At 45.2% G+C, this 26,810-nt stretch overlaps 2 protein-coding genes and 1 pseudogene across 2 annotated transcripts; 2 read left to right on the top strand and 1 right to left on the bottom strand.

Moving 5' to 3' along the window:
- Positions 1 to 691: 691 nt before the first annotated feature.
- On the bottom strand, positions 692 to 3,283 carry LOC121297150 (interleukin-17A-like). The gene is made up of 3 exons (XM_041223229.1): positions 2,565 to 3,283; positions 1,625 to 1,791; positions 692 to 1,136 (listed from the first exon to the last, which is right to left on the bottom strand). The coding sequence occupies exons 1-3, from the start codon at positions 2,577 to 2,579 to the stop codon at positions 866 to 868; spliced, it is 453 nt and encodes a 150-aa protein (XP_041079163.1). The 5' UTR covers positions 2,580 to 3,283; the 3' UTR covers positions 692 to 865.
- Positions 3,284 to 5,732: 2,449 nt separating this feature from the next.
- On the top strand, positions 5,733 to 13,609 carry LOC121297074 (annotated as a pseudogene).
- Positions 13,610 to 14,469: 860 nt separating this feature from the next.
- LOC121297149 (protein phosphatase 1F-like) lies at positions 14,470 to 25,444 on the top strand. Its single transcript, XM_041223228.1, has 8 exons — positions 14,470 to 14,810; positions 15,428 to 15,671; positions 18,670 to 18,788; positions 20,356 to 20,558; positions 21,166 to 21,354; positions 21,530 to 21,673; positions 22,222 to 22,315; positions 22,421 to 25,444. The coding sequence occupies exons 2-8, from the start codon at positions 15,499 to 15,501 to the stop codon at positions 22,726 to 22,728; spliced, it is 1,230 nt and encodes a 409-aa protein (XP_041079162.1). The 5' UTR covers positions 14,470 to 14,810; positions 15,428 to 15,498; the 3' UTR covers positions 22,729 to 25,444.
- Positions 25,445 to 26,810: the final 1,366 nt, after the last annotated feature.

Below are 26,810 nucleotides of genomic sequence, written 5' to 3'. Positions count from 1 at the left end.
CACATTCTTCAAACAAACAAAAAGCAAAGAAGATAAATGAATACTAAGGAGCTGAACAGGGGGGCTTGGTGTTTTTAAAACCAGCCCAGGTCATGTCATTTTCAAAGGGAACAAAATACTTTGTGTCCTTTTATAACATACAGTGTTTCCTTCGTCTTTTTCACGGGCGTGCTCTTGAGATCTAAGATAGGTACCTTTCATATTTCTGCTCAGTTATTGCAAAAATACACAAACGACAGTGTCAGCTGTATTGCACTGACCGTGCCTTCCTGCCATTGTCAAGCTCCTCTCCATCCTGTGGTCTTTAAAGCTGAGGGAACACACAGGCACTGTGGCTTGGAACTGGGTTTCAGGAGACTAGGTTTCAGGCTACTGCCTGGCACACCAGGGGGGACTTGGTTTCATACAGCAAAGTTGCTGCAAACCAGCTCTCCTAGAACCAGGCTTCAAGCCTCTCCTGAAAATGTGTCGCATCAGCTTTATTAGTGCTAACCAAAGGACTTGCAATGTTCTCACTAGTCCTGCTTTGCTAATGCAAAGACTAGCAGCTGAGTCATTATATGTCAAGTGAACTAGTCACAAATAATAAACTCTGTTCTTCATGTACCACTAAGATGATATTATTATTATTATTATTATTATTATTATTATTATTATTATTATTATTATTATTATTATTATTTACATTTTCTTTAAATAACAAACAGATGAATTCTTTGTGAATAGTGCCCTGTTTTTACAACCCCTCGCTGAAACTTTAATTCTCTAATGGATAGGCAGTGAATGCATTGTTGTTATTATTATTGTTATGATGTGTTTTCTGATGCTATATGTATGAGAGTTGTTTTGACAAGCAGTCTGGTTTTCACGTCATGCAGCTCATGATATCTGATAGTTTCTTGGGATCAGAGTTCCTGGAGGTAGCGCAGATGCAGGCGACCTGCATGGTTTCAAATTCCAGGTCGTACTCGGAATGCTGGTTTTTCCTCAGGACTGGGATGCTGACGGAGACGGGAATGGTTTCCAAGCTGTGGATTTTCGTCTCTTGGTCCTCGTTCCTAATCATGCAGTGATGGAAAGTGTTGCATTTTGCCTGCTGGATCACCTGAGGCACCCTGTTCAGGTCAACGTTGTTCCTGGAAAAAACAAAAAGTACACGATATGAAAAAGATGCTGTTTAAAATTGTGAACATATTGCTGTTTTGTTTTTTTTAAGCTAACCAGTCTGGATGACATGCATTTTCCATAGCACACCATTTCTAGAAATGGAGCTGTAAAATGATGCATTGCTCATTGCAGTAGTGTACTCGCATGTAAAAAGTTTACCATGATGCATTTTAATTTGCACAGTAGTTTTGCATTCCTCCAGGCTTTTCCTGTGGTTATGCTAGGCATCTACCGTACCTTTCCATGTCTTTTAATAGGTTTTACTGTACCTCTCTGGGCTTTACAGTGCTTTCCGATGCTTTGCCTTGATTTCACCGTGCTTTATTATGCTTTGCTATGCTTTTACTACAGGAAACTGTTACAAGGGCAACAACTAGGATTTAACACAGTTGTGTAACATTGTCTACCTTTTCTCTTTTCTACATATTAACAGAGTGCATGTTGGGTTTGTACTCACTCGTACGTCCAGGGAGCCAGGCTTCTCTCGTTTAACGGGAGTTTGTTTTCTAAGATGTTAACGAGCTGGTAGTTGAACCCCTCTGGGTCTCCTGTAAACTTTGAGCTCTGCGGAATACTTTTGCATTCGCTTAAGGTCAGCATTGTAAGGCAGTAGATTTGAATTGTCTGGGGGACAAAAAAAAAGAAATAAAATGAAGCTAATTAACAATAATAGTAGTTCTATGAACGAGACGCACATTTAATGGATACAAGTTGAACTTTTCCGAGTGAGTTTCTGTCATTGCATGTTGCACTTTTTAAAATACCTAATTAGTTGTATAATGAAGTCTAAGTAGTCAGATTTGTTTGTGTTGTGATTTAATTAACCATCTAGAAAAAGTGCTGGTGTCAGTTAGACACTAAGAACCGGACAAACGCTAATGAGACGAATTGCCTCCCCTTGATATTTCTAATGTTCTTTTGTGCTAGTGATCAAGAGGCAGGATTTTGAACAGTCACAGCACCGTTAAACACATCCTTCCTCCCTTACAGCTGCGTGAACAACTCCCCATAGCACACTCCGGAGAGTCGCAGTCATGCTGTGATAACTGCAGCCAGTTCAGAGCACATTTAGCATTTCAATAACATACAGATTTCTTTTATTTTGTTAACTGCATCCATAATGCAGTGTGAATAGCATGTTGTGCTGTTTTTGAAGTTCAGCTGTTACCTTGAACAGGGACCAAACTCAATGCAGTACATTAGCCGTAGAGGTAGCTTAACCCTAAACCAGCTTTGCTTGTATTAATTGCATACGTTGTGAAGCAGCTATTCGCAAACATTTCATTGTATAAGCCAACATGCCAAAAATAATTCACCCATTACATCTTTAAGAAAATAAAAGAATAAGTAAATGCTAAGAAAAAAAGGAGTGAATGAATGTAAAATAATCTTGTTACCTTGAGGTGAAGCATGTCTGCTATGCTGGAGTGGTTCTGAGTGCAGGAAGCCTGATGGGGTTGCAGTCTCCAGCTCTTTGCTCCTCATCCTTGAGTCCTCCATATTTATATAGAAATTGTATGAATGAGAAACCCACACGCGTGCTTCCAAAAGACGTCATGTGTGCACGTTTCAATTCCCCAGGAAAGCTGTTAGGTAGCATGTCCTTTCATGCCAAACGTAGCTCTGATGCCTTGTGGGTAGAAGCAAGGCTGGAAACTGAAGCACTTATTAAAGTAAATCAGTTCCGTGCTCAGGAGAGACATTTTCAAAGAATGTATTGTTATTTAACTCATCTGATGGTGGGAGCAGAATTATACTCTTGAGAAATGAGTTCTGAGCCTGTGACAGCTCCTGTACTGATTTGCAACACCAGGTTTGGCTGGAAATCTCCTTCCTGGTTTACCTGATTAATTATAAGAGAGCTCTTTCATGAAGATATGATAATCAGAAACATTTGTAAATGGAGCAACAGTCACATTCTCACTGTGGAACACTTTAGAAATGAAAGAGTCTCCACACAGTCCCTGTGGAGGTATGTAGCGCACAATTTAGGGTTAGGTTCACTTTGTGGAATTGTCAGGATGTGAGTGGAAACAACAGTATTTCTAATGATCGATGAGTATCCTGTTTAATCCCGATCACTCTTGGATAGAGAGTTGTTTGCTGTAGACCTTTTCACGTGTTTTTCAGTAAACTTTGACAGTCTTCAAAGTCTTCTTTGAGGTCAAGAAGAGCCCTTACAGCTGCTCGGACGACCGTGCAACACAGAAGAGAGTGCTGATTACTGCCGTGTCTTTTTATTTGGTGGATCTAAAAAAATTATAATATGAGAAGAAAATAGCCGTCCCTATAATCTGGATTTTGATCAAAAATTCTGTTTGGAGTTAGGTTGCCAGTCTAGGCTTCACAGCACAGTACACCTTGCAGGTGATTTCTTCCTCGAAAACACCTTTCTAGGTACTGCAAATATTTATGCAAATAGTCTTTCCATGTACGCACACTGAGGAATCTGTGTTGGCACAGACTAGTAGTGGACTGTTAGGGGAAAGCCTCATTCCAGAGGTGTGGTATTGTACTGGCAAACTCACAGTACTTTCCTTGTTTTCGAATGAAGTGTGACTAACGAATTATGCTAACCACCTCTGTTTAACAATTTTGGGAAAACGTACTTGTTTGGAAAGGTGCATGTTCTGCACTATTGCATTTCAGTGTAATACAACAATGGGAATATAGTGCTTATTTTTGATTTTTAACACTGATCCCGCAGTGTTATGTTCTGCGTGGGGAATCTGGTTCAGAGAAATACCAGCATTTGTGCTTATTAAAGAGACGGCTTATTTTATTTTTGTTATAAATGTTTATAAAAATACAGCGTTCCACGCCCCCACATGCTGCTACAACTGACCTGTCATTTGTCTTTTCATTGTTAACATCCTGACAACTTTTTACACTTAAAACTTTAAAGTCTGTTTCAAAGCTCTTCTCAGATATCTGCTCTAGTGCCCTGACAGTGAACAGAAAACCCAGAGCACTTGTCCTTTTTTTTTTCTCCCTGCAGTGATTTAGAAGTCAGATCTCAAACCCCGGTGTTGCTTGAGTCTAAGGGTGTTGCAAAAGCAGCTCAACACATTTAAGAGTCAATGTCATAGTTAAGGTAAAATATGTCCTTAAGAGTTCTGCTTAAACTTGTATCCAACCAGCCCCTGGATAAGCAGGCTTCAGTGCACAGCGAACAGGAAAATTACAAAGTACAACAAAATTCAACCTCATTGTGCAATACTGGAGCTTTAACTAGTCGTTCAATTCTCTTTATTCATTTCTGCCTGGTCAAAAAACAAACAAAATAGTTATTTTGGTCTCTAGAGATGCGTTTGCTGAGTAATTGCTGTGTAGACGCGCCCCGTACCGCGCACGTCTCTTAACCCGAAAGTCTTTCCTTTTCCAGGGAATTAGGTGGACCCAGCGGAGCTTTTCAGCACAGCTCCGACAGAGAAGAAGGAAGCCAACCCCAAACTCAACATGGTCAAGTTTTTACAGGTGCGCTCTTTCAGGGTTTCTACAGGGCTGCGCACTGGTCAGGCTGCGCTTAGTAAATGCTGTCAACACCGAATCAGCTCTGAATGTAGAGATAGATGTGTTTTCTTTTGCATTGTGATTGATGACTATTCTGTATGTTTGGGAGCACCCCTGCCTGTGTGTCTTTATATACAGTATGCACTCAAATGAAGGCACTGTATTAGATCCTACCATAGGGAGCAATGGGCTGCTCTGTCATTCTGAGGGAGCTTGACTGTAGCCTGTGTGACCAGGACACACGGTTATTCTCACGTCACACTGGCACACATGTTTACGCTGCAGGTACAGGACTGTATGTAGGGCATGGTGATCAGCTTTAACATGCCAGCTGCAGCTGCTTACATTGCACTGGTACTCTTACATAACAGCACAGCATGTGTTTTGATAGGTTGAAGGCAGAGGATGTGATTATGTTGTACTCTGGCTGGACTGTGACAAAGAAGGAGAAAACATCTGCTTTGAGGTGTGATGTTTTCACAGTAGCTTGCTTAGGCATGAGCCCGTGCACACTAAGGTTCCCATAATATTTCACTGAAGGAGTTACCATATCTTGTTACACAAGCCATGGGCAGGCAGATTCAGCAACCCATTCCATTGCATTGCATTCTATTCAGTTCCATTGCATTGCATTACATTACATTCCATTGCATTCTATTCCATTCCATTGTTTTGCATTACATTGCATTCCATTGCATTTACAGTATTCACTGTCTGGTATTCAGACATCAGTCTCCCCCAAAAAAAATATATATAAATGAAGAAGATAAGTCATTGATAAGCTGAAACTCACTGTTTTAATAATTGTGTATGTATGTGTATATATTGCTAACTATATGATCATGGAAATAGCCCCTGTATGTATTGAACAGTGCTATGATTCATCTACATGTCATGTCATTAGCAAAAATGCACTAAAACCCCAAAGATATTACCTTTGAAATATTCTGGAGTGAATATCGCCCTGGAGGTGCTACAACTCTCTCCCGATGCTACGTTTCCACCACAGATCCTCGATGCAATCCAGCCTGTAATGAACAAAGCGTACGGCAATGAGAGCACAGTTTCGAGCCAAGTTCAGCTCCATCACAGACACTGATATCTGTAACGCTATGAACCACCTGGGGGAGCCCAACCGCAACGAGGCCTTGTCAGTGGACGCTCGGCACAAGCTGGACCTGCGCATCGGCTGTGCTTTCACCAGGTACCAGCAGCAGTGAGAGGGGCTCCACTGGAACTGATCAAAGAGTTCCAGTGTCTTGTAGGGACATTCCTAATCACCAGGTACCAGCGGCAGTGAGAGGGGCTCCACTGGAACTGATCAAAGAGTTCCAGTGTCTTGTAGGGACATTCCTAATCACCAGGTACCAGCGGCAGTGAGAGGGGCTCCACTGGAACTGATCAAAGAGTTCCAGTGACTTGTAGGGACATTCCCAATTACCAGGTACCATCAGCAGTGAGAGGGGCTCTACTGGAACTGATCAAAGAGTTCCAGCGTCTTGTAGGGACATTCCTAATCACCAGGTACCAGCAGCAGTGAGAGGGGCTGCACTGGAACTGATCAAAGAGGCCAGGGAAAATTTCAGTTTCACTGTTGGGAATCTCTGTGTTGCAGCTACACTTCCAACGGATGGCGCCAAACTAACCCTTTATAAAAGAAAAGCCATTATTGCATTGCATTACATTTATATATATATATATATATATATATATATATATATATATATATATATATATATATATATATATATTATGCTTACCTTTACTGGCAGTCCTGTTTTCCTTCTTGAACATGTTCTTCGATTTGGTGTTTACTGTATTATATATGTCGGCATGATTGTTTTATTTTTAGGTAGAGTCTGTGAGTAAGAAGGAGAAGGTGAAGCAGAGACCCCAGGCTTTAAACACTGTTGAAATGTTGCGTGTTGCAAGTTCAGCCCTTGGTACGTATTGTTTAAAGCTCAGTTTTCTGTTTTGAAAGGAGTAGTAAAGTAGTTACTTCTACACCAGGTTCAATTCATACACAAAACCCGTTTCTGGATTGAGTTTAGGTGGGCTCAGCTAAACTCTGGGAAAAGCTCAAGCATCCCGCTGCGTGGCGTGCAGCAGTAAGACACGGAACACGGCTTAACTATCCACTCTTCTTCAATGCTGTACTTCATTAGCCTTTCAGAAGGGTCAGGGGTTCCTGTGACACGCTTTCCGAAGGGTCAGGGGTTCCTGTGACACGTTTTCAGAAGGGTCAGGGGTTCCTGTGACACGTTTTCAGAAGGGTCAGGGGTTCCTGTGACACGCTTTCCGAAGGGTCAGGGGTTCCTGTGGCACGCTTTCAGAAGGGTCAGGGGTTCCTGTGAGATGTTTTCAGAAGAGTCGGGGGTTCCTGTGGCATGCTTTCAAAAGGGTCAGGGGTTCCTGTGGCACGCTTTCCGAAGGGTCAGGGGTTCCTGTGAGATGTTTTCAGAAGGGTCAGGGGTTCCTGTGGCATGCTTTCAGAAGGGTCAGGGGTTCCTGTGGCATGCTTTCAGAAGGGTCAGAGGTTCCTGTGAGATGTTTTCAGAAGGGTCAGGGGTTCCTGTGAGATGTTTTCAGAAGGGTCAGGGGTTCCTGTGGCATGCTTTCAGAAGGGTCAGGGGTTCCTGTGGCATGCTTTCAGAAGGGTCAGGGGTTCCTGTGGCATGCTTTCAGAAGGGTCAGGGGTTCCTGTGGCATGCTTTCAGAAGGGTCAGGGGTTCCTGTGAGATGTTTTCAGAAGGGTCAGGGGTTCCTGTGAGATGTTTTCAGAAGGGTCAGGGCTTCCTGTGGCATGCTTTCAGAAGGGTCAGGGGTTCCTGTGACATGCTTTCCGATGGGTCAGGGGTTCCTGTGGCACGCTTTCAGAAGGGTCAGGGGTTCCTGTGAGATGTTTTCAGAAGGGTCAGGGCTTCCTGTGGCATGCTTGCAGAAGGGTCAGGGGTTCCTGTGGCACATTTGCTTAGTTGTATCTCTTTACTAGTGTGTTTTTATTCTTGCAGGGGTGGGCCCTTAGCATACAATGCAGATAGTGGAGAGACTGTACACACAAGGCTACATCAGCTAGCCTTGAACAGAGACCACCCATTACCCTGAGAACTTCGACCTCACAGGAGCTCTGCATCAGCAAGCAAACAGTCCTTTTTGGGCAGATTCAGTGAGTGGATCTAAATAGTAAAGCAGCATAAACTATTTTATACAGGGATTCAAGCTGTCCCTTTTTTACAGTGCTTGCACAGGTGTGATTAAGGAACGTTTTGTATGTAGTTTTGTGTTTCCACCCTTGTAGGTGAAAGCATTGCTTTCTGAAGGCATCAATCGACCCAGAAAAGGGACTAATGCTGGAGACCATCCTCCCATCACACCCATGAGATCTGCTTCGGAGAGCGAGCTAGGTACCCACCCTTTTTTCACTTTCCCTTTGTGATATTCTGGTCTCATGTCAGTGTTGCACAGGCTTTAGTTGTCGAAGCTTCAGCTCAGGGCTTCAGTGCACAGCGCAACTCCATTAGTATTTTCAGATGCAGTTTTTTCTGGAATAACTAGCAAGCACGGCAAATAATAATCTAAACAGAAACGGCAACAATATGGGGAAATGTAAAGAGGTAAGAAATGAAATACTAGGTCAGTGTAAGTGGTGTACAGCACCCTTTTCAATGCATGTCATTTGGTTTGCTTGTTTTACTCTGGAGTTCATTGCAAGCCCCTGTAAAGATGCTGCTGCTGTTTCTCCTTCAGGAAGTGATGGATGGCGACTCTTTGACTACATCACCAGACACTTCATTGCCACCCTCAGCTGTGACTGCAAATACCTGCAGACCACCATCGCGTTCAGCGTCGGCACGGAAAGCTTCACGTGCACAGGGAAGACTCTCATATCTGCGGGTAAGAATCAGTCTTGCCTTCCTGCTTTGGTTACAGGCTGTCCCTTGGTTTAGTCAGATGGGTGCCACAACAGTCTAAATATCTCAGCATTGCATTGTAGCAGCCTGCAGAAAAGGGGCCACACAAAGTACATACAGGGAAGCTGAAGCACACTGTCCAGAGAGAACCCTTTCCAAACAATTGCATTTAAACGGTTTTTAACATTTCAATCTTTTAAATCCTTTATTTTACCTGGAACTGCAGTTCAATTTACTGGGTGGGCGGGGGGCAAAAAAGCTGAAATCAAGATTACAGTTTTTTTTGGAAAAGACGACATGACTTAGGCAATACAAATGAGGATGCAAGACTGCATGTTTCCACTTGATAGTTTTGGGCACAGTTCAAAGGGTGGGATTTCCTGTCATGCTGATGAATAATCATGGAGAAAGGAATTCTGTCCACCTTGATATTCGCTGCCTAGCAGAGGAAAGGCCCGTTTTGAGGACGGTTGATTCTATTAAGCAGTGATTGTTCAGTGTGCTTCACTGTGGCAGGGTGTTGGAAAACATGGATTGAGAATTGATTAGGGGTTTGCTACGCATGTGGACTAGCAGAGCTATACTGGTGTTCTTTTCTGAAAAGAGACTAATATTGCAGATAGCAGACTGTTTGGTTCAAATTGCATGTACTGCTAACCACTGATAGAGACGATGCGTCTACAAACTGCCCAACAATGACTGCAAGCTAACGAGATAACAATGCTGTGGACTAGAAGGGAACAGGCTCTAGACTTCAGAGAGATCAAAAGAGATAATCCCACTGGCATCAATGGGGGTCGCAAGGAGATAACAAAAGGCAGATGTATGGACCTTTTGTCTCCAGGAGTGTGAAGAAAGTTCAGAGGTTGTCACACTAGACCACACACACAGACACACACACATTAACACTCACACAATAAATTAAATTACCTTGACCATTGGTTAATGTCAGAGAAAGGGGAGGTGGACCATCTATACAGAAGGGTATTTAATGTCACGCAAACATTGTAATTGTGAGTTCTGTATGTCCTGTACCTGGGACCAGACTCCCTGCATATTTCAATAAACCTGGCAACTGATTGAAGAAAAGGACTCTGTGCATTTTCTTGAATCTACTTACTCACCATCTATTTTTTAAGTACTTCACAGGGGGTTCTGAATTCTCCACATTGGTTTTAGCTTTGCTCCACGCGCTGCACAGGCTTTACTGAAGTGATGCCGTGGCTGAGCATCCTGGATGAGGAGAGCCTTCCTGTCTGTGAGAGAGGGGACGTGTTCACCGCAGATGAGGTGAAGCTCCTGGAGAAACACACCAGCCCCCCAGACTACCTGACTGAGGCAGAGCTCATCACACTGATGGAGAAGCACGGCATTGGTAATCCCACTTGTCTTCGCATATTGCTTCTCATTAGATTGTATTTCTCCCATGTGGAATATTGAAAATTTAGGTTTGCATTTAAAACCATGGCCCACTCACTGTGCACAGATCACAGTAAATCACACCCACAGTGTGAAATTGCATGTGTCATCCTTTTGTGCTTTTAAGGCCTTTTATTATACTGAGTTAAGATGATGATGATTATTATTATTATTATAGTAATTCTTCTTCGATCCTGATGTGTCCTGAGGCCATGCTAAATGACTTGGCGTTATTGCATTGCCCGCTCTGTACATGTTTTTTTTCCAGGGACTGATGCCAGTATCCCAGTGCACATTAATAACATTTGCCAGAGGAATTACATTACTGTGGAGAGCGGATGCCGGCCCAAGCCGACCAACCTGGGGATTGTTCTTGTCCATGGCTATTACAAGACAGGTACAGCAATGATTTTGTAGTGTGGATGGTAAATAATAACCCACAATGGTGAATCATGAACCGCACAGATTGCTGTTCCTGTTTGTGCTATGTGTTGTAACGGAGAACCACAGAACCCCATAGGGTATCAATTTCATCTTAAAGGGGAGTGCCTCTCATTACAGAATTCCCAGAGGTGTAACTTGCTGCTTCATGCAGATGAGCATCAGATTGTTGCAGACTTGCCCAGTACTTCACTGGAAGCTGGGTAGTGATTCCACAATCAGATTAGACATTAGTCATTGCAGCACGGGGCAAACCTACACAGATACCAGTCCCTGCTCACTGCAGCCGGATCGCACAGACTCATTTGCCTTTCCCAGCCAATGCATATTGGTTTTCTCAGTATTTGCGTAGAAGGACAGTTTCTGCTCTGACGAAGAATCTTAAAACATTAATAAAGTGTGTATTGTGTTGAAGATGCGGAACTGGTGCTGCCCACGATCCGCAGCGCTGTGGAGAAGCAGCTGAACCTGATCGCTCAGGGGAAAGCCCATTTCAAGCAGGTCCTGCACTACACTCTGGATATCTTCAAGAGGAAGTTTCATTACTTTGTAGATTCCATTGCTAGTAAGTGGCTGCTGTTTTTCCTAATGTCCACAGAGCTGAGCAAGGGCACAAACTGCTGCCACGTGTTTCACAAAAGAGAACTCTTCCTGTCTGCAGCCAAGGTTTTCAGACTACTCATATTGCACCCGCACGGAAATCAGACACTACTTTTTTTTTTTTCTTTGGTCTCGCACCCTTTTGGATTCATTTTAAATAACTGGGGTTTGTTGTATTTTATGGGAGTAAGTAAACAGGCTACGAATCTGCCTGGGCTGCAGGTAGAGCAGTGGAACCAGTACAAGCCCACCCTGTTAGAAGGGTTTGCTCACTCTATCATTGTGTGGTTGATGGTTGCATAGCAGGACCCCCGTAGTGTTGTTTTTGCACAGCGCTCTGCGTGACATTAATAGTATCCATGAATCGTTTCCCCTCAGGCGTGACATTAATAGTGTCCGTGAATCCTTTCCCCTCAGGCATGGACGAGCTGATGGAAGTTTCCTTCTCCCCGATCGCAGCCACAGGGAAGCCTCTCTCCCGCTATGGCAAGTGCCACCGTTTCATGAAGCTGCTTTTACCTGCTTGCACGTACCACCCCTGCAGCTTTCTGCCTCCAAGATCACACCTGAATACAGGGCAGTGATCCAATCCTGCTGGAGGTCACTAATCCAGCGCTGCAAAGCCTTGAGTGTGCGGGACACTAGGGGTGCTTAGGGGGGTGTGAGTAAGCTGCTGTACCAGGGTAGAGTAGCTTTGTATGGTCAAGATCCCTTGCACTAAAAAATTAATTCTGGAAATTCCACCCATTAACCCTACACGGTCTGTCCTGATTAGTTTTTTGCACACACTGCTCCCTCTGGTGGAAATATTTTAAGATAAATGAAATCAAAACCTGTGTTAAAACAGTGCTCATTGCTTCCTGCATCACATGACTTCTGTAGTGAAGCAGAGGTTTAATACAGCTGTCATGCTGTGAGTGATACAGCGCGAGTTTGTTGTGTTGTGTTTGAACTCTGTTGTAGGCTAAACCGAGCAGACTGCACTGCTCCCATTGTGACGAGACGTACAGCCTGCCCCAGAACGGCGCCATTAAACTGTGCAAAGAGCTGCGCTGCCCGCTGGACGAGTCTGAGCTGGTGCTGTGGTCCACGGGGTCCAGGGGAAAGAGCTACCCGCTGTGCCCGTACTGCTACAGCAACCCCCCCTTCAGAGACATGAAGAAAGGTAGAGAGCACCGGCCCTGACACAGTGCAGTGGGATCTCGTGTTATATAAAGACGGGGGGGGTGTGCTGCAAAACAAAGAGAGTACATTCACAAGAGCATCTTCTGTCTCCTGCTTTCAGGCATGAGCTGCAGCGAGTGCACCCACCCCACCTGCCAGCACTCCCTGAACAGCCTGGGGATCAGCCAGTGCATGGAGTGCGAGAACGGGGTGCTGGTCTTCGACCCCACCTCGGGGCCCAAGTGGAGGATGGCGTGCAACAAGTGCAACGTGGTGGTGCACTTCTTTGAAAACGGCCACAAGGTGCGGGTCTCCTCGGAGAGCTGCGAGGCGTCACTGGTCATCGTGGACTTCAACAAGGCCAGGTCCCCCCTTTCAGGCTGCGCGTTCTGTGAGCCCGTCTTCCAGGACCTGGTGGAGCTGAAGCACGCTGCCATGAGGCACCCCATGCATCGCGGGGGGGGGGGGTCAGTAGGCAGGGCCGCGGCCGTGGCCGGGGCAGGAGACCCGGCCCAAAGAAACCCAAAAACAAGATGGCAGCCCTGGCTGCGTACTTCGTGTGACACGCGTGAGGCGTCCCGGCTCAGGACCGAGCTCCAGCTCGGCTGGGGTTTAAATTTTTGTAATCGCGAGAATAATAATAATAAACCTTCTCCTGTTTGTTGTTTTTTTGTTTTTTTTTGTATTACTTTTGCTTGTGTGTGTTTTGTTGTTTCTGACTTTTATAGTTTCCATTCGCTGTGTCCAGGAATATTGCATGGGATTAGCAATTAATTAGCTGTAATGCTGAATATTTATTTGTAGTTTAAGAATTGACTAATGATTTGGTAAAACAGCACTTTAAACTCTTCTATAAAATCGATATGCCAGAAAATTATATTTCCAAACAAGGGGCTATGGATTATAAAAACTGGGATATTTTCCAAAGTACTGATCCACAAAACAACTCTTAACTTTTACAGGTCAGCCTTGCATCACGGATTGTGATAAGCGCCAGTATCTCCACCAATATACAGTACCTGTCACTTTGTCTTGGTGCAGAATTGTTTACTTCCAGCAGAGGGCAGCAGAAACTAATCTGGGTTTAGAAGTCCTCTTGCTCAGCGAGCATGCGTAGTGAAGTTTCTGTGTTTTGACTGCTGTAGGCTGAATAGCGCATGGCAGTTACAAAAACGGAGCTACTTTCCTAGGAATGCTGGCCTTGATGATGTTTGGGAAAGCCGGTCCTTCTCTCTGAATGTTACACAGACATCTCCGCCTGGATGATAGCTGAGCAATGGTCACTGTGGGTGTATTTTTTCACGTGATCGGTTCAACAGAATATTACTGTAGCTGTTACATATTACCCAGAGTTGCCACCTGGTCCTATAATTCCGGGACACTATAAAACAGGTCAGGTTTTTTTTTTTTTTTTTTTTTTTTTTTTTTTAAACTCGTCTCTAAACCACAAATGATTTGATTTTAAACCAGCAAGTAAAGTGAGTGGATTGCGTGCGCTTCTTCAGTAAATGTGTTGAACTGCGGTGTCGATTCTACCCGGAGAGCATCATAATATGCATTAACATCGTACTGCTTGAAACTGTGAATGGCAAACAATGTCTATTAAAATAATGCGATTCTGTCGCTGTAGAGAGTTGTGCACAGTCCCGCGCTCTCTCGTTTAACTTATCGGTTAAGTTTCTATTTATTTAATGCTTCTTCCTGCATTGCACTGTCCTGCGCCAATCAGACAAATACAGCAAATCAGCGAGCTGTACCGGTGTGATTGATGGAAACGATGCTCACAGGAAGTAATTCCCGCCCCGGACAGGTGTGCGCTTTTAGTAACTCGTCAGCAAAACAATTCAATTCCTTTAGCGACACCCTGCGCAATTCACACTCACTTTACACGTGCAATGAAATCAATTGCCTGACCTCTCTTAGTGTCCCGGAATTACGGGGCTAGTTGGCAACCCTAATTATTAGCGAGTCACAAACTAACAATCTCAGGGGGTGTCACATTTGTTAAAAAAAATAATTCAAGCATTTCGTATCCACTGTTAGTAACTCCGGATGCTTGTCAACATTTACAACACAACAACTTTTAACTTACACAAGGCAGGCTTGCATGACGGATTCTGAGAAGCCCCGCCGGTCTCTCTCTTGGTGCACAATTGTTTGCTTCCAGCAGAGGGCAGCAGAAGCTAATCTGGGTTTGGAATTCCTCTTGCTGCAGCGAGCATGCGTAGTGGAGTTTACGTGCTTTGCTGTTGTCTGCTTGAATAGCGCAGGTCGGCAATCCGCACACACAGTGCTGCAGGGGTGTCGTGTGTGCAGAGATAGGGGCTGCGAGGGCGTGAGAGCTAAACCAAACACGGGATCGTGTGTCTTTAGGGTGCTCAGGTTCCCCGGCGCCTCGGGATAAGCCAGCGCGTTTTGCAGAGGAAGGCATTTAGAAAGGAGGAACTTGTTTGTTTTGTGCACGGTATGTTTTCAGTAATAAGCCGTGCTCCGTGTAAGCTGTGCACAGTCAGTTGCTAGAGCAGCCTCTGGGTGCTTTTGACTTGTGCGGACGGGAGAAGCCATCTGTATGAAGTCGGGCCTGCAGTCGGAACTGTAAGTAGGCTTTGTGGCATCGCGCCGGGTTGTTACAGAAAGTGTAGCCTGGCTGTGATGTCGTATCGCTGCGTGTCGCGGTCACTTCACTTCGCTGTCTCTTTCCAGGCTGCGCTGTCTCCAGCGGTTACGAGCTCGGAGTGCGTGTTGTCAATGTTACTACTGCTGCTGCATTGGGGGGGGGGGGGGGGGGGGGGGGGGGGTTTTTTTTACTTTGCTATTTATTTATTTTTTAAATAAAAAAGTAACTCTTGCAAGGTGCTTTCTTGGAGCTTGTTAGAACTGAGCGTCCAATCAAATGTGTCACAGTGTCAGTACCATGAAGCGATCATAATATTACTGTGCACAGTGACGGAGTGCTGTATCAGTACCGTGCTGTAAATAACGCTATTGCAAAATGAAACGTTAAAAAAAATGCTGTTAAAATCATCCACTCGTTCCGTAGTTAAACTTCAAAAATAAACTGCATAAAGATTGAGCAGTTGGGTACTGCAGGTAACCAGACGAGCAGCCAGGCTGTACAGTTCAGCGGCTGTTTCACTTTTTAAAGGGCAGTACTGTCGAGCACTCTCAAGGCAGAGTATTGGGTGTGTTATTGTTTTCTTCCCTGGACCCAGTTTTCGGACCCCAGGCTGAGGACCAGCATGACGCAGCGGTGCCCGCAGTAAGTGCGAGTGAAGGCAGCGCCATGGAATCCGAAGCAGAGGAAGCGCGGCGCTTCCTGGACTCGTTTATCAAGGAGTTCCCGACCCCGCTGGGCCCGGAGGACCCCCTGCCCCTGAGGCCCCTTAGCAGCGCTGTGAGCCTGGAGGAGGTGCAGGGGGAGAGCCTGGAGCTGGGGCTGAGGTTACTGCAGGACAGGTACGTACAAACACGGGGCTGGGGTAAACTCCATTTCCACTTGCTTTTTAAAATCGGTTGGAATTGATATTTTAAAGACACAATAATCGTTCTGATTGTTCAACTGCTTTCATTTGAAGCCGAGTTGTATTGCCATGGTGAGAAACTCATTTGAACATAATACTGCTGGTTGCAGCCCTGCACACACTCACAGGACTGGAGGAGGCTGGGCTGGGCAAACCCCAGTCTGTCTGTCCAAATCAAACCGTGAGGATTAACAGCTTTCTCCATGTGTCTGTCAGTCTTGAGAACACGCACACTCCCTGTGGAAAAGTCAGTTTAATATTCTTCACACTGAGGCACTAGCACATTGCTTTACCTGATAAAATCCTTTTTCTGATGTTCCTATTCCACTGCAGCACCCAGGTAGGCAGTGCTGGGTCTCGGTAGAGCTGTCTTCTTGGTGCTACAGTAACAGCAGTGTTGGACTGTGTGTTTACAGTACCGAGTCCCTGCCCCTCTGCCCACCTGGTGCTCCAGGCTTGTGGTGCAGAGCACTGCCTTTCATGAGCTCTGCATTCCTCAAATAGCTGAGCAGCTGGGAGCTCACACTGATTAGTGATAGCCCTTGTTATCTCAAGCAGCAATCAGGAACTGTGCTACAGTTTAAAAAATGCTTTTTAGGTAGCTCTCCTCTGAAATGTTTTAAGGAAATATTTTTTAATACTTGTCGCATAGTAAAAGTATAATAATAAAAAGCATGGGTAAGCATTGTGAAGCACAGAGAGGTATGGGAAAGCATATAATAAAGCATGGGAAGCCAGGCTAACCTGTGATAATACACAGTGTAACCATGGGGAAAGCATGGGGGAACATGGTCATTCACTGTGGTGAACTGGTATAAGACTTGCTGTTAAACAGCCGTGAACTTGGGTAGCTGCTGCTGCTTGTGCTTCCATCACACTGTTCTGCTTGTTCTTTTTAGCTTTGACATCTTTTTTTCTGTGGTTTGGTAGAATGCCGTTCAGTTGAGAAACATCTACAGATCCCAGTTAGCTCTGTCTTCACCACAAGTTAACCCCCCCCCCCCCCCCCCCCCCCCAAATAATGTAATGCTGCTGTCACTCCCCCCCCCAAGTAACGTAATGCTGCAGTCACTTCCTGTAAGCAGTCACTTCCTTTTTGGCCATTGTTCTCTGCCTTCCTGCTTTCCAAACCATTTCCTCTCCCAGCCTCTAAACCAGCAGTGCTGGGTACTCCCTGCAAACAACTGAAAACAAGGACAGGCATTAAACAAACAGAAGAGTAAATGAGGAAGGTGTTTGTAAATAACCAGGCTGCAGTGTTGGAGCTGAACCGTGGTGCGTGGTGCAGTTTCGCAGGCTGAGCTTCGAGAGGGCTGGAGTGGTCAGTCCCTGCAGGGTTGTGAGAGTGTTAATCAGTGCACAGACTGACAGGGCGTGACCGTTCGTGAGATTGGAGCCCAGTCCGTGTGAAATGAGACAGAGCCACTTAGCAGAGCTGGGAGATGTGCAGGACAAGGAAAGGGGCCCTGTTCATAAAACTTAGGAGATATTAAAAGAATGTTTCTCTCAAAGCGTGATATCCCTGAAACTATTCTAGACTGTGACTAAGTAAGCCAAGATCTGCCTAGAACCATTTTTAAAAACCAGGCTGCGTGAGCAGACAGAAAAACTTGATTTGTGGGTCAAACCACTACTAAAAAGAGCTTTGGGTGCGTGTTTAGAATGCAGTGAAAGTGTGATCTTGTGGAAACGTGTGCAAATGTGCTACAGTAAACCCATTTTGTTTTTGAAGGCCACATTGCTTCAACTTAAAACAAACAAACAAACAAACCTTGCTTTAGTATTTAAGCCTTTTTAAGGGGACCTCTGGCCATCTGTCCACTTTCCTATTGTGTTCCACCCCCGTAATTAGACTGGGTTCTTTGAGTGCGTTGTTGGGTGGAGCTCCTTGTTTTCACTGCTTAGTTTATGACAGACAGGTGCTCCAGATAGCAGCTGTCACCCTTTCAGTGGGAGAGGAGAGCCACTGTGAACCCCCAGCGAGGGAGAGTACGGAGGAATGCAATCGCTGCCGGCTTCAGTCTGAGCGGAAGGCATGCAGCGGGAGCACCTAACGTTAAACGGAATGGTGCAATCTCATTCTGCACCCTGGGTTAGAAGGCAGAGGCACGTCTTTAGAGCAGACAAATAAGAACCACTAGTGGGAGCATGACTCTGCCTAGCTGCAGCTCCGCTGTACCTTGCAGGTGTTCTACCGTTTCAGGAGAGAAAAATAAAAACGTCACTCGTCTTTGATTTCTCTTGGCTGTTGCCACTAATGCAATGTTTTTTTTTTAAAGTGAAAATAAATATAAGCAAGACACAGTCAAACATCAAACCCTCCTGTGCTCTTTCTACATTCTAGAATGTTTCTGTATTTATTGCATTCTGGGTGAACAGAGAGTGAAATGTAAATTGAGTTTGTAGCCAGTGTATTGTTGTTAACCTTTGGAAGATCCAGTTATCCTTGCAAGAAACTAAGCTATGATAGAGCAAACTGGGCAGTTTAGATTGAATGAACATAGTGCTGATGACGAAGAATACTCTAAAGGGTCAGCTCTTGTAATGCCTTCCCCCAGCCATGTCCAGTCCCAGTGGGAGCTGCTTCACATCTGGCCTTGGTTTCCTCTGGCTGCCGTCTGTCTTCCTGTTTAACATGAAAGGGCTGCTTGAACCAGGATGGAACGACAGCCATGCCTCGGGGAGGAAAGCGCTCTCGTTTCCATGTGCCTTCCTGTGCATTGACGACTCCTCAATCTCTAAAGCAAGTTTTCAATCTTCAGTAGCGTACAAATGTATTAAACACCTCAAGATTTGTCATGTATTTTCTTTATATACCTACCTGTATGGAAGCCTCTGGGTGTGAGAATTTCAGTTTGTGGACGGTAATCGGTGATGTGGAAGCAATAGGCACTGGTGTGTGAGAAATGTTGTTTTCTCCCTTTCTTTTCCAGAAATGCTCCCCAGCTTCTCAGCGTGGCCCTGACCAGAGCTGCTGTGAGCGAGATCCTGCAGTCCGACCTCTCCGCTTTTCACAAGAAGCAGGACGAGGAGGAGGAGGAGGAGGCTGTCTGTAAGTCCCTGCTTTAACACTTCTGCATTGCGGGGCGCTGGCAGAAGGGCGCTGGCAGAACAAATGTTCTCTGATGAGAACATTTGTTCTCATCAGAGCTACCTCCTCAATTCAGACCAGAATCCAATTTCAAACCCCTGGGGCTCTGCTCAGGTAATGAAACAGCTTCCCAGAGAGCTGGAGCTGCAATGCCACCAATCTGACGTGCTGATTAACAAGTACATTGGAAACCCACAGCATTGGAGTCTGCAGAGACATGGCGCAGGCAGTGGTTGTTACAAGACTGGCTGGTAATGCCAACGCTGCACAGTCTCTTCCCACACAAATTCTGCACCAGCACAGGCAGCCCATGTGTTTATATATACAGGGCGCACAACTGGCACAGCTTCAGGGAATTAACATAGTTAGCCCTTCAGCTCAGACTCCTCACCCAGACCTTTTTCCACGACAGAACAAAAAAGTGCTGTTCCCCGTTTCAGTAATGTGCTTTGAGGAAGGCTTGGGAAGTGCTTGGCTTGTCCAGCTCAAGATTTCCTTGCAGAATGTGTTGTCTGGTAAGATTAGCTGCACAGCTCTGCACCATGTGGTGCCCAACACTGTGACCCTGTCCGCGCTTCTCATCTCTTTTTTATTTCGCTTGGCTTGGAGCAAGGACGTCTTAACCGGCAAAAACCTAGTTCTGAGAAATGAGAATTTCAGATTTTGACGTCTACACCTAAATCAGTCATCAGTTGTGATGTTCTTGCACACACCAGTCTGCTTTCAGGATGTGTCATCTCTGCGTCTTTAAGTGCCTGCATTGGAGCCACAGCACACCTGCCTGGTGGAAATGCAGCACGACAATCATCTTCTCACGCTTATGACTAATAAGTACAGCAATTATCTTGAGCTTTGCAAAGCTTTTTCAGGGTTGTAGTCTTCACTGCAAGTGCTGTAGAAGACTCTTGTGTCATCCCCAGCTGTATTTAGCTCTGGGTGTGGTGCACTTGTCCGCTTCCTGTCTTGTTTTTGGCAGTGGCTGGGATGTAGGTTGCTAGCATGCTGTTTGAAACAGACTGTGATACTGTACTGTTGTTTTTTTGTTACTTTTGCTTTACGTTGTGACACTTACTGATTCGTAAATAAATAACCAATGTGAGGACCTCTCTTCATTCTCAGTTCTCTATTTCATTTGAAGAATAGAAACCTATTTGGTATTCAAAGCCTGTGAATTGAGACGCTGTGTGAAGCTGTGAAACACTATTAAAAGGTGTCATTAGTTATTCAAAGCAGCGTTCCTCAGTCTGCACAATGGAACATTCTGCTCCTGCTCATCTGCTGCCACCTGCTGTTTAAACCTGTTATTGCAGAATTTATAAAAGCAAACAGATGATTGAAGACCCTCTAGAGTTGCAATTTCCTATAGCACCAAACAACAACACAGTCATTAACAACAGCTGTCTATTGAGAACCCAACCTATCGTGTAGATTTCATTAAAGTGATGCACAGCAAGGGATATATCAGGAGCTTGCAGGCTGCTAAGGACCCTGAATTGCACTCAGTGGATGTACCTGCATTGCTTTCCAGTGCTGGAGCCCGATCCCCTGCAGCGGTTCTTCTTCAACAGGCTGCTGGAGCTGTGCTGTACCTGGCTGGAGGAGCTGCCCCCCCTGCAGCCTGGAGCACGGCGCTTCTTGCAGACCTCTGCCCACGCCATCAGAAACACGCGCCGGAAAATGGAGGACCGGCACGTCGCCATTCCAGAGTTCAACATGCTCTGTGGATTAGAGGTGCCCCAGTGCTCTGCACCATGAAGGACCTGGCTCCGCAGTGGTTTATGCAAATGCTTTATTTGTTTGAGATTTTTCCCTTCCTGAATACAGTGATCCCAGTTAGGGCTCCCCCTGCCCCACAAACCATCTCTCAAGTGTGTCTCCTCACTGCAGCATTAGAAAGTAGAAGCACAGTAGTTATGTAATATCTTGGAGGGGTGTGTATTCATCAGGCACTGTGTGCATTGATCTGTATGTGAACTATTTCATCAAACCTCACAATTCTGCCTAAGGTAGTTCTTTGTTTTTCACAAAAAGCCCTTTTGCTCTTCTAAACGCAGTCATATGTATTTTCCACAGCCTCACCTGTTGTGTTAGTGCCTCAAACCTCACTTCTTGCTGGCTCTCTTTGTAGTTCATTTCATTGGCATATTCACTTTGTTTCTGTACGTATTTTGGGAGTTAAAATCCAGGCTCTGTTTTGAGCTAAATGAATTTCAGCTGTGTTTATGACTGTTCTAGTCACAGACCCCCTCCGCATTTTTCCCCAGTCCAGTTCTTGCCCCGACCGCGTGCATGCAGTATTTGAGCAGTGTGAGAGCGTACCTGTCCCCTCTCCCCTCAGGACCAGACGGAGCGAGGGTACTTCGCTGTGTTTGACGGTCACGGAGGCGTGGACGCAGCGGTGTACGCAGCGACGCACCTCCACATCAACCTCGCCCAGCAGGCGGAGCTCCTGAGCAGCCCCGGAGAGGCCCTGAAGAAATCCTTCAGACAGACTGATGACATGTTTCTGCAGAAAGCAAAGAGAGAGGTGCTGGCATCATAGCAACACGTGCTCTTCCTGATCTCTTACAGGCCGATCACTGTAGCATTCACACTGGTTCCTCCGGGCTTACAAGAAGTGCTGCATTTTAGAAAACTTTGAGGTGGGGGTAACATTGGCCTCTATTCACAACACTAAGGCTGTGCTGTGTTCTGTGTTTCAGCGGCTGCGCAGTGGCAGTACGGGCGTGGCCGCTCTGCTCAGCGGGGACTGGCTGCACATCGCCTGGCTCGGGGACTCTCAGGTCATGCTGGTGAGACAGGGGCAGGTCGTCTCCCTGATGGAGCCCCACAAGCCAGAGCGTGAGGTAGGGAACCCCTCCCCAGCCCTCCCATGTCAGGGGTGAACCTCACAGACCATCCGTGTGTGTGTGTCGAGGGCATAGATCAATGGAAACGCTGTAGTGTCACAGCAGTAATCGCTATGCACGCTGTTAAAGGCTTATTAGTCCATTACTGTGCTGAGAGTGTTGTTTTTTTGACTAATTAGGAAACACAATGGTACCAGGAAGTAGTAACAACTTTTAAACTTAACAACTGAAAAATATCTGCATATTCCAAAGTTGGGCCCAGTGATAATATTGCCAGTGCTAAAAAGGAGACAAGGAAATAGATTTGAATAGCTTGGTTAATGGGTGTTTTTAACGAATGTCATATGATTGCTAGCAGATTGTTTGTTTATTTGTTTTATAGATTTGTGGTTATCAAAACAATGAGATAAAACAATGAAACGGGGCTGGGGGGATGCCATCTCCTAACATTACAGGAGTGTCCCGAAATGCTCAAACAGAAAGCGCAGTTAAACTTCTAATGGGGCAAACGAAGCTGCAGCAGATTGTTCTTCTAATTGCTTCAGGACGAGAAGGAGCGGATTGAGGCTCTGGGGGGCTGCGTCGCATTCATGGGATGCTGGAGAGTGAACGGCACCATCGCGGTCTCCAGAGCAATCGGTGAGTGCTGCAGTACAGGAGGCTTGCTGCCAAACATCTGTAATGGCTAACGCCAACGCGCTTTCATTGGAGCGGATCTCTTAACCTGAGCCCTTTGTTTCCCAGGAGACATTGACCAGAAGCCCTACATCTCGGGCGATGCCGACGGCGCCTCCTTCCAGCTCCACGGCTCTGAGGATTACCTGCTCCTGGCCTGCGACGGCTTCTTTGACACTGTGAGGCCCCTGGAGGCAGCAGGGATGGTCCTGGAGCACCTGCGGGAGAGCCGGGGGGTGGGCAGCAGGGTGGCAGAGAGGCTCGTCTCCCAGGCCAAGAGCAACGGCTCCAGCGACAACATCACAGTCCTGGTGGTGTTTCTGAAGGAGCCCGGGACGTTGCTGAGCGAGGCAGGAGAGCGCCCAGCCCCTTTGTAGGCTGTACCCCCCCCGCCCCACTCATTGAGACCCTGAAACTTAGGCTGCTGGCCAGGGATCTCCACTCACAGGGACCTGTTTCTTTCAGGGGGGGGTTCACAGATTTTGCGAAACTGACATCGGAACAGAAATTAGCACTCGCCCGCTATTTATTTTGCCTGTGGCGTTGCACAAGACGTAGCGATTTACAAGGACTGCTCTCTTGTTACAGATTTCTAAATGCATCTTGCAGCGCTCAGGGTCTGGACGTGTTGTGTGTGTTTTATCAGGATTATTATGTTTTAAGCTATCTTTGAGATATTATGATTTAAAGAGTTCCCTCTCTGTCTGTTACTTATTAACTACTAACTGTTACAGTCTCAAAAGCTTGGGGTGCACAGAAACGTTTCATATGAGAGAAGCTGTACAGTAGGACAAGCTGTGAGTTAGACTAGCTTTAGGCTATGCAGACAGCAAATGCAACTCCAAACCACAAACTTGATTGTCATTATCGTAACAGTATTCAGAAACAGGCTTCTCTTTTTTTCCAGCTTCCACAATCTCAGGGGCGCAGGGCATCAATAAACAGTGTTATATAGACGAGATAAGCTTGCCTGAAGGGAACCCATTGCAGTGCTGGCACTTGGTTAGACTTCAGACCTATAGCTGCGCTTCCATTAACTTGTGGCTCTGCACCTGGACCCAGAGACACAGGCTTTGCGCTTTCAGGTGTAGGAGTGAACGCAGAATTGAAAGCTCTTTATGATTTGCAACAAGAATCGTACATTAAAGGTAGGGTTAGGGTTAATTCTTTCTGGAAGTCGGGAACTAGATTTTAAGAATCAAAGCAAGGAAGCTCTAGAAAAATCCTGGCTGCTGGTTGAATAATTAATAACTCATCGTAACTTGATCCCTGCCCACTTACTGCAGGTTTTATCTTGAAATTGTTTGCCTCAGGTTTTGATCCTGAATTCCAGCAGTATCGACATTCAGGAGGTGGAATATCTGATTCTGATGATGTTAGCAGCTTTGTATTGCAAAGAGTTAGCTGTGGACTCATAAATAAAGCATGCTGTTTACACTTTGGCAATCTGCTGCCTTCAAGGCAAGATTACATAGAGCAGTTCAGGTTGATAGTCAGTGTTCACTGGAACGGGGCTGGGGGGGTGCCACTCCACTCAGAGGGTTTTAATACTTTCTGATGTAAAGAAACTCTTTCATGTTTGAATGTTGTGTCTCGCCAAGTTATTATCTAAGGCAGTTTCTGGCACGCCTCCCTGTCTGTTGGATGAATTGATGTGCACGCTGTAACCACTGAACCAATTGATGTCAGTGCACGGGCAGTATTAACGAGGTGATGTCTCCACACTGGGAATGAGAAACGCTGATCTGGTATCCCATGCTTTTCCGCTCCTTCACGCTCTGATGAACCCATGGCTGGGAGTACCAGTGTTGCATGTTCATGCTGATAGAGGTGGCAGCCACGCTTGTGTTGCGAGGCTGGCTGTTTCAATATACTTTAAGATCGGGATCTATTTTAATGATCTAAACGGTGGCGCAGCTCAACTTAACTCTTTATTAATCCCAGTGCTGTGTTTCCCTCAGGGGTCATTTCTAGAGATCCTTGCTGGCATCACCAAACACATTTCCAAGCATACAGTGGAAAGAGGCTCCACGGTTCAGAGCGGTGGGTGTTCGGCTCCACCCTTGTTTGGATCACTCGGATAGCCTGACTGGTTTGGATCAGCGTTTGACTGAGTATTTTACCACTCAATAGTTAGGTGATTGGGTTCACACTGTAGACCCACCCATGCTAGATAGCGTTCAGGATCATTCTGCCCAACTGCGGCTTTGAGCCACTCAAAATAACAGGTTTTAAATTAGAACTTTTAAAATATCTTGAACAATGTATTTTAACAGATGGCCTGTATTGCTCTTCAAATATGTGTGTATTTTATATATATATATATATATATATATATTATATATATACATACGCACACACACACAGTATGAGTGTGTAATTCTTTATATCTTTATAATAATGCTTGGTTAACCTTTTTACATGCAATATTTTTTAATCATAAATTGCCTCCTGTCAAAAATGCAGCAAAATGTTTTATCAAGCCTATATCTGTAACATTATATTTTTTATATCTATATTTAAAAGGTAGTCTATAGTTTAATTTTATTTTTATCTATCTATCTACACACACACACACACCTCTATATAGAACATTAAGTATCAACTGATTGGGTTACAATCCATTTAGATACAGGTCACCTTAAAGTGCCTTAAACATAAACTGATTATGTTCATGTTACATGTGTTGTGTGTATTCGGTATGTACTGCTTGTGTGTTTCATTGTATTGAAGTATGTTTTGTAACATTGTAACATTACACGTCCTGTAGTATTGCTGGTCAGTGTGATGACCTGTTTTGGCAGAGTACTGGGATTTCAGTTTGTAGGGTGCAGCCCTCTCCCTAGTGACACACGGGATCAGATCACATGTCTGACTCTGACATTCTTGGATTAAAATTGACTTTTCAAATGTTTTTATTTTGTACTTCCAGTTTATAGTATCTGAAAAGATACAGGAAACGTTTTAACATTTTTACATTTATAACAAAAAACAAAAAAAAAACTAAAGTATAAACTGCCAATTTCACCAGCCTGCCTTGCCTATACCACTGAAAGTGTTGCTTGTGAGTGCTCTATTAAATTGTTCTTTGCAGCAGTGTGTTTGTGTTGGCTTGTCTCCTTTACCTTCTGAAGCACAGTCCACTGTTTCCCCCGGGTCCCTGACTGAACATTATTTTAAAGTAAGATTAATGCCAAATAAAAATATTTTTTATTGTTTTTATTCCTCGTTAATTAAATCATGTGCATGACAATATACCTTTAGAAACCTAACATGCACGCATTCAATTATATACAGCTTCCATTCGCTGAAGAACAAGAGCTTTATGTTACAATAATATACACACACACATTACATGGATTTAGATAGAAATAGAGAAGCCTACAAGTAGCGTATCTGTATTTTCATGGCAGCTGTTGTATCTGCAGAGTGAGGGAATGGGATCAGTAAAGATGCACCCTGCTGTTGCCGCCTGCCAGCACGCTAACTTCAAACAAAGCATCTGATCTCTCAACAAGGGCAGCCACCAAACCAAGTGCAACTCAGGACACGTGCAACGCCTAGACGAACCAGCAGGTGGCAGTGTTGGAGTCACGGACATCTGAAAATTTTGTAGGACATGTTATAGGACAGCTTTTCTGTGTACATAAATGAATTGCTTCCACAACAACCCGTTCGGTTTGTTTTATACTTTGACAACCATTTAAGGAGAGCTAGCTAGCCTACACTGGCTTGCAGCTCATTCATTAAAGGCGCTTCTGTATGGCACTGTGGCGGTCTGGGCTTCGCACCAACTGAGACCCTTGTGACAGACTTTCCGGTTTCAGCCACGTGTTCCCTGGCTGTACTGCCAGTGTGAAAATGCATTGCAGCGCTTTGCGATGTGTGGTTTTGAGTGCCAGCATACGAAGAGAGTGGCGCCCCTCCCGCACCTTTCCTCTTGGCTGAATGACCGCAGTGTGCTCGATTGCAGATCTCAAAGGAAGTGTGTTGCAGACAGACGTTGGTAGATTCGGAGTCGTGTGTCCTGTGACACAGTGAAGAAGCAGATGCCGTTCTGCAAAAAAAAAAAATACCAACCGAGAAAAGAAAAACAAATCTATGAAAAGAAATGGAAGCCTTTCGGATTGTATCAGGAAAAGGGGAGCACTTGTAGTTGTACTCGGCCCTTTGCCCGCCACACAACCATACACGCAATCTACATTTCCGAGAGAGGTGTCTAGTAGCAAACACGCAAATAAATCTAGCAGGGTTGCATTAACAGCCCCAGTTAGTTCAAGACATTTTCCAGCCCAGGCGTTTGATCCTGACCGTGCCCCTTTTTCTGTCTCAGTACAGGAGAGGCTGCAGGCTGTGCTGTGTTGGTCCTTCACACACGTTTTGAAAACTTCTTAGATAGGAGAAGTTCAGCTCAATGATAAAAGGGGCCATTTTAAAACCGCAGCTCTGTTCTTTATTC

Source organism: Polyodon spathula, chromosome 22, assembly GCF_017654505.1.
Source record: "Polyodon spathula isolate WHYD16114869_AA chromosome 22, ASM1765450v1, whole genome shotgun sequence".
NCBI classification, from domain to species: domain Eukaryota; kingdom Metazoa; phylum Chordata; class Actinopteri; order Acipenseriformes; family Polyodontidae; genus Polyodon; species Polyodon spathula.
This window is presented reverse-complemented; position numbering and strand designations above follow the sequence as displayed.

Excerpts from the sequence above, each read along its gene's own strand:
- LOC121297150 (XM_041223229.1), bottom strand. Across the intron at positions 1,137-1,624 it reads CTGGCTCCCTGGACGTACGA|GAACAACGTTGACCTGAACA; the intron begins GTGAGTACAAAC and ends TGTTTTTTCCAG.
- LOC121297149 (XM_041223228.1), top strand. The coding sequence starts at position 15,499 with ATGGAATCCGAAGCAGAGGAAGCGCGGCGCTTCCTGGACTCGTTTATC. Across the intron at positions 18,789-20,355 it reads GGAGGAGGAGGAGGCTGTCT|TGCTGGAGCCCGATCCCCTG; the intron begins GTAAGTCCCTGC and ends ATTGCTTTCCAG. Across the intron at positions 22,316-22,420 it reads CGCGGTCTCCAGAGCAATCG|GAGACATTGACCAGAAGCCC; the intron begins GTGAGTGCTGCA and ends TTTGTTTCCCAG.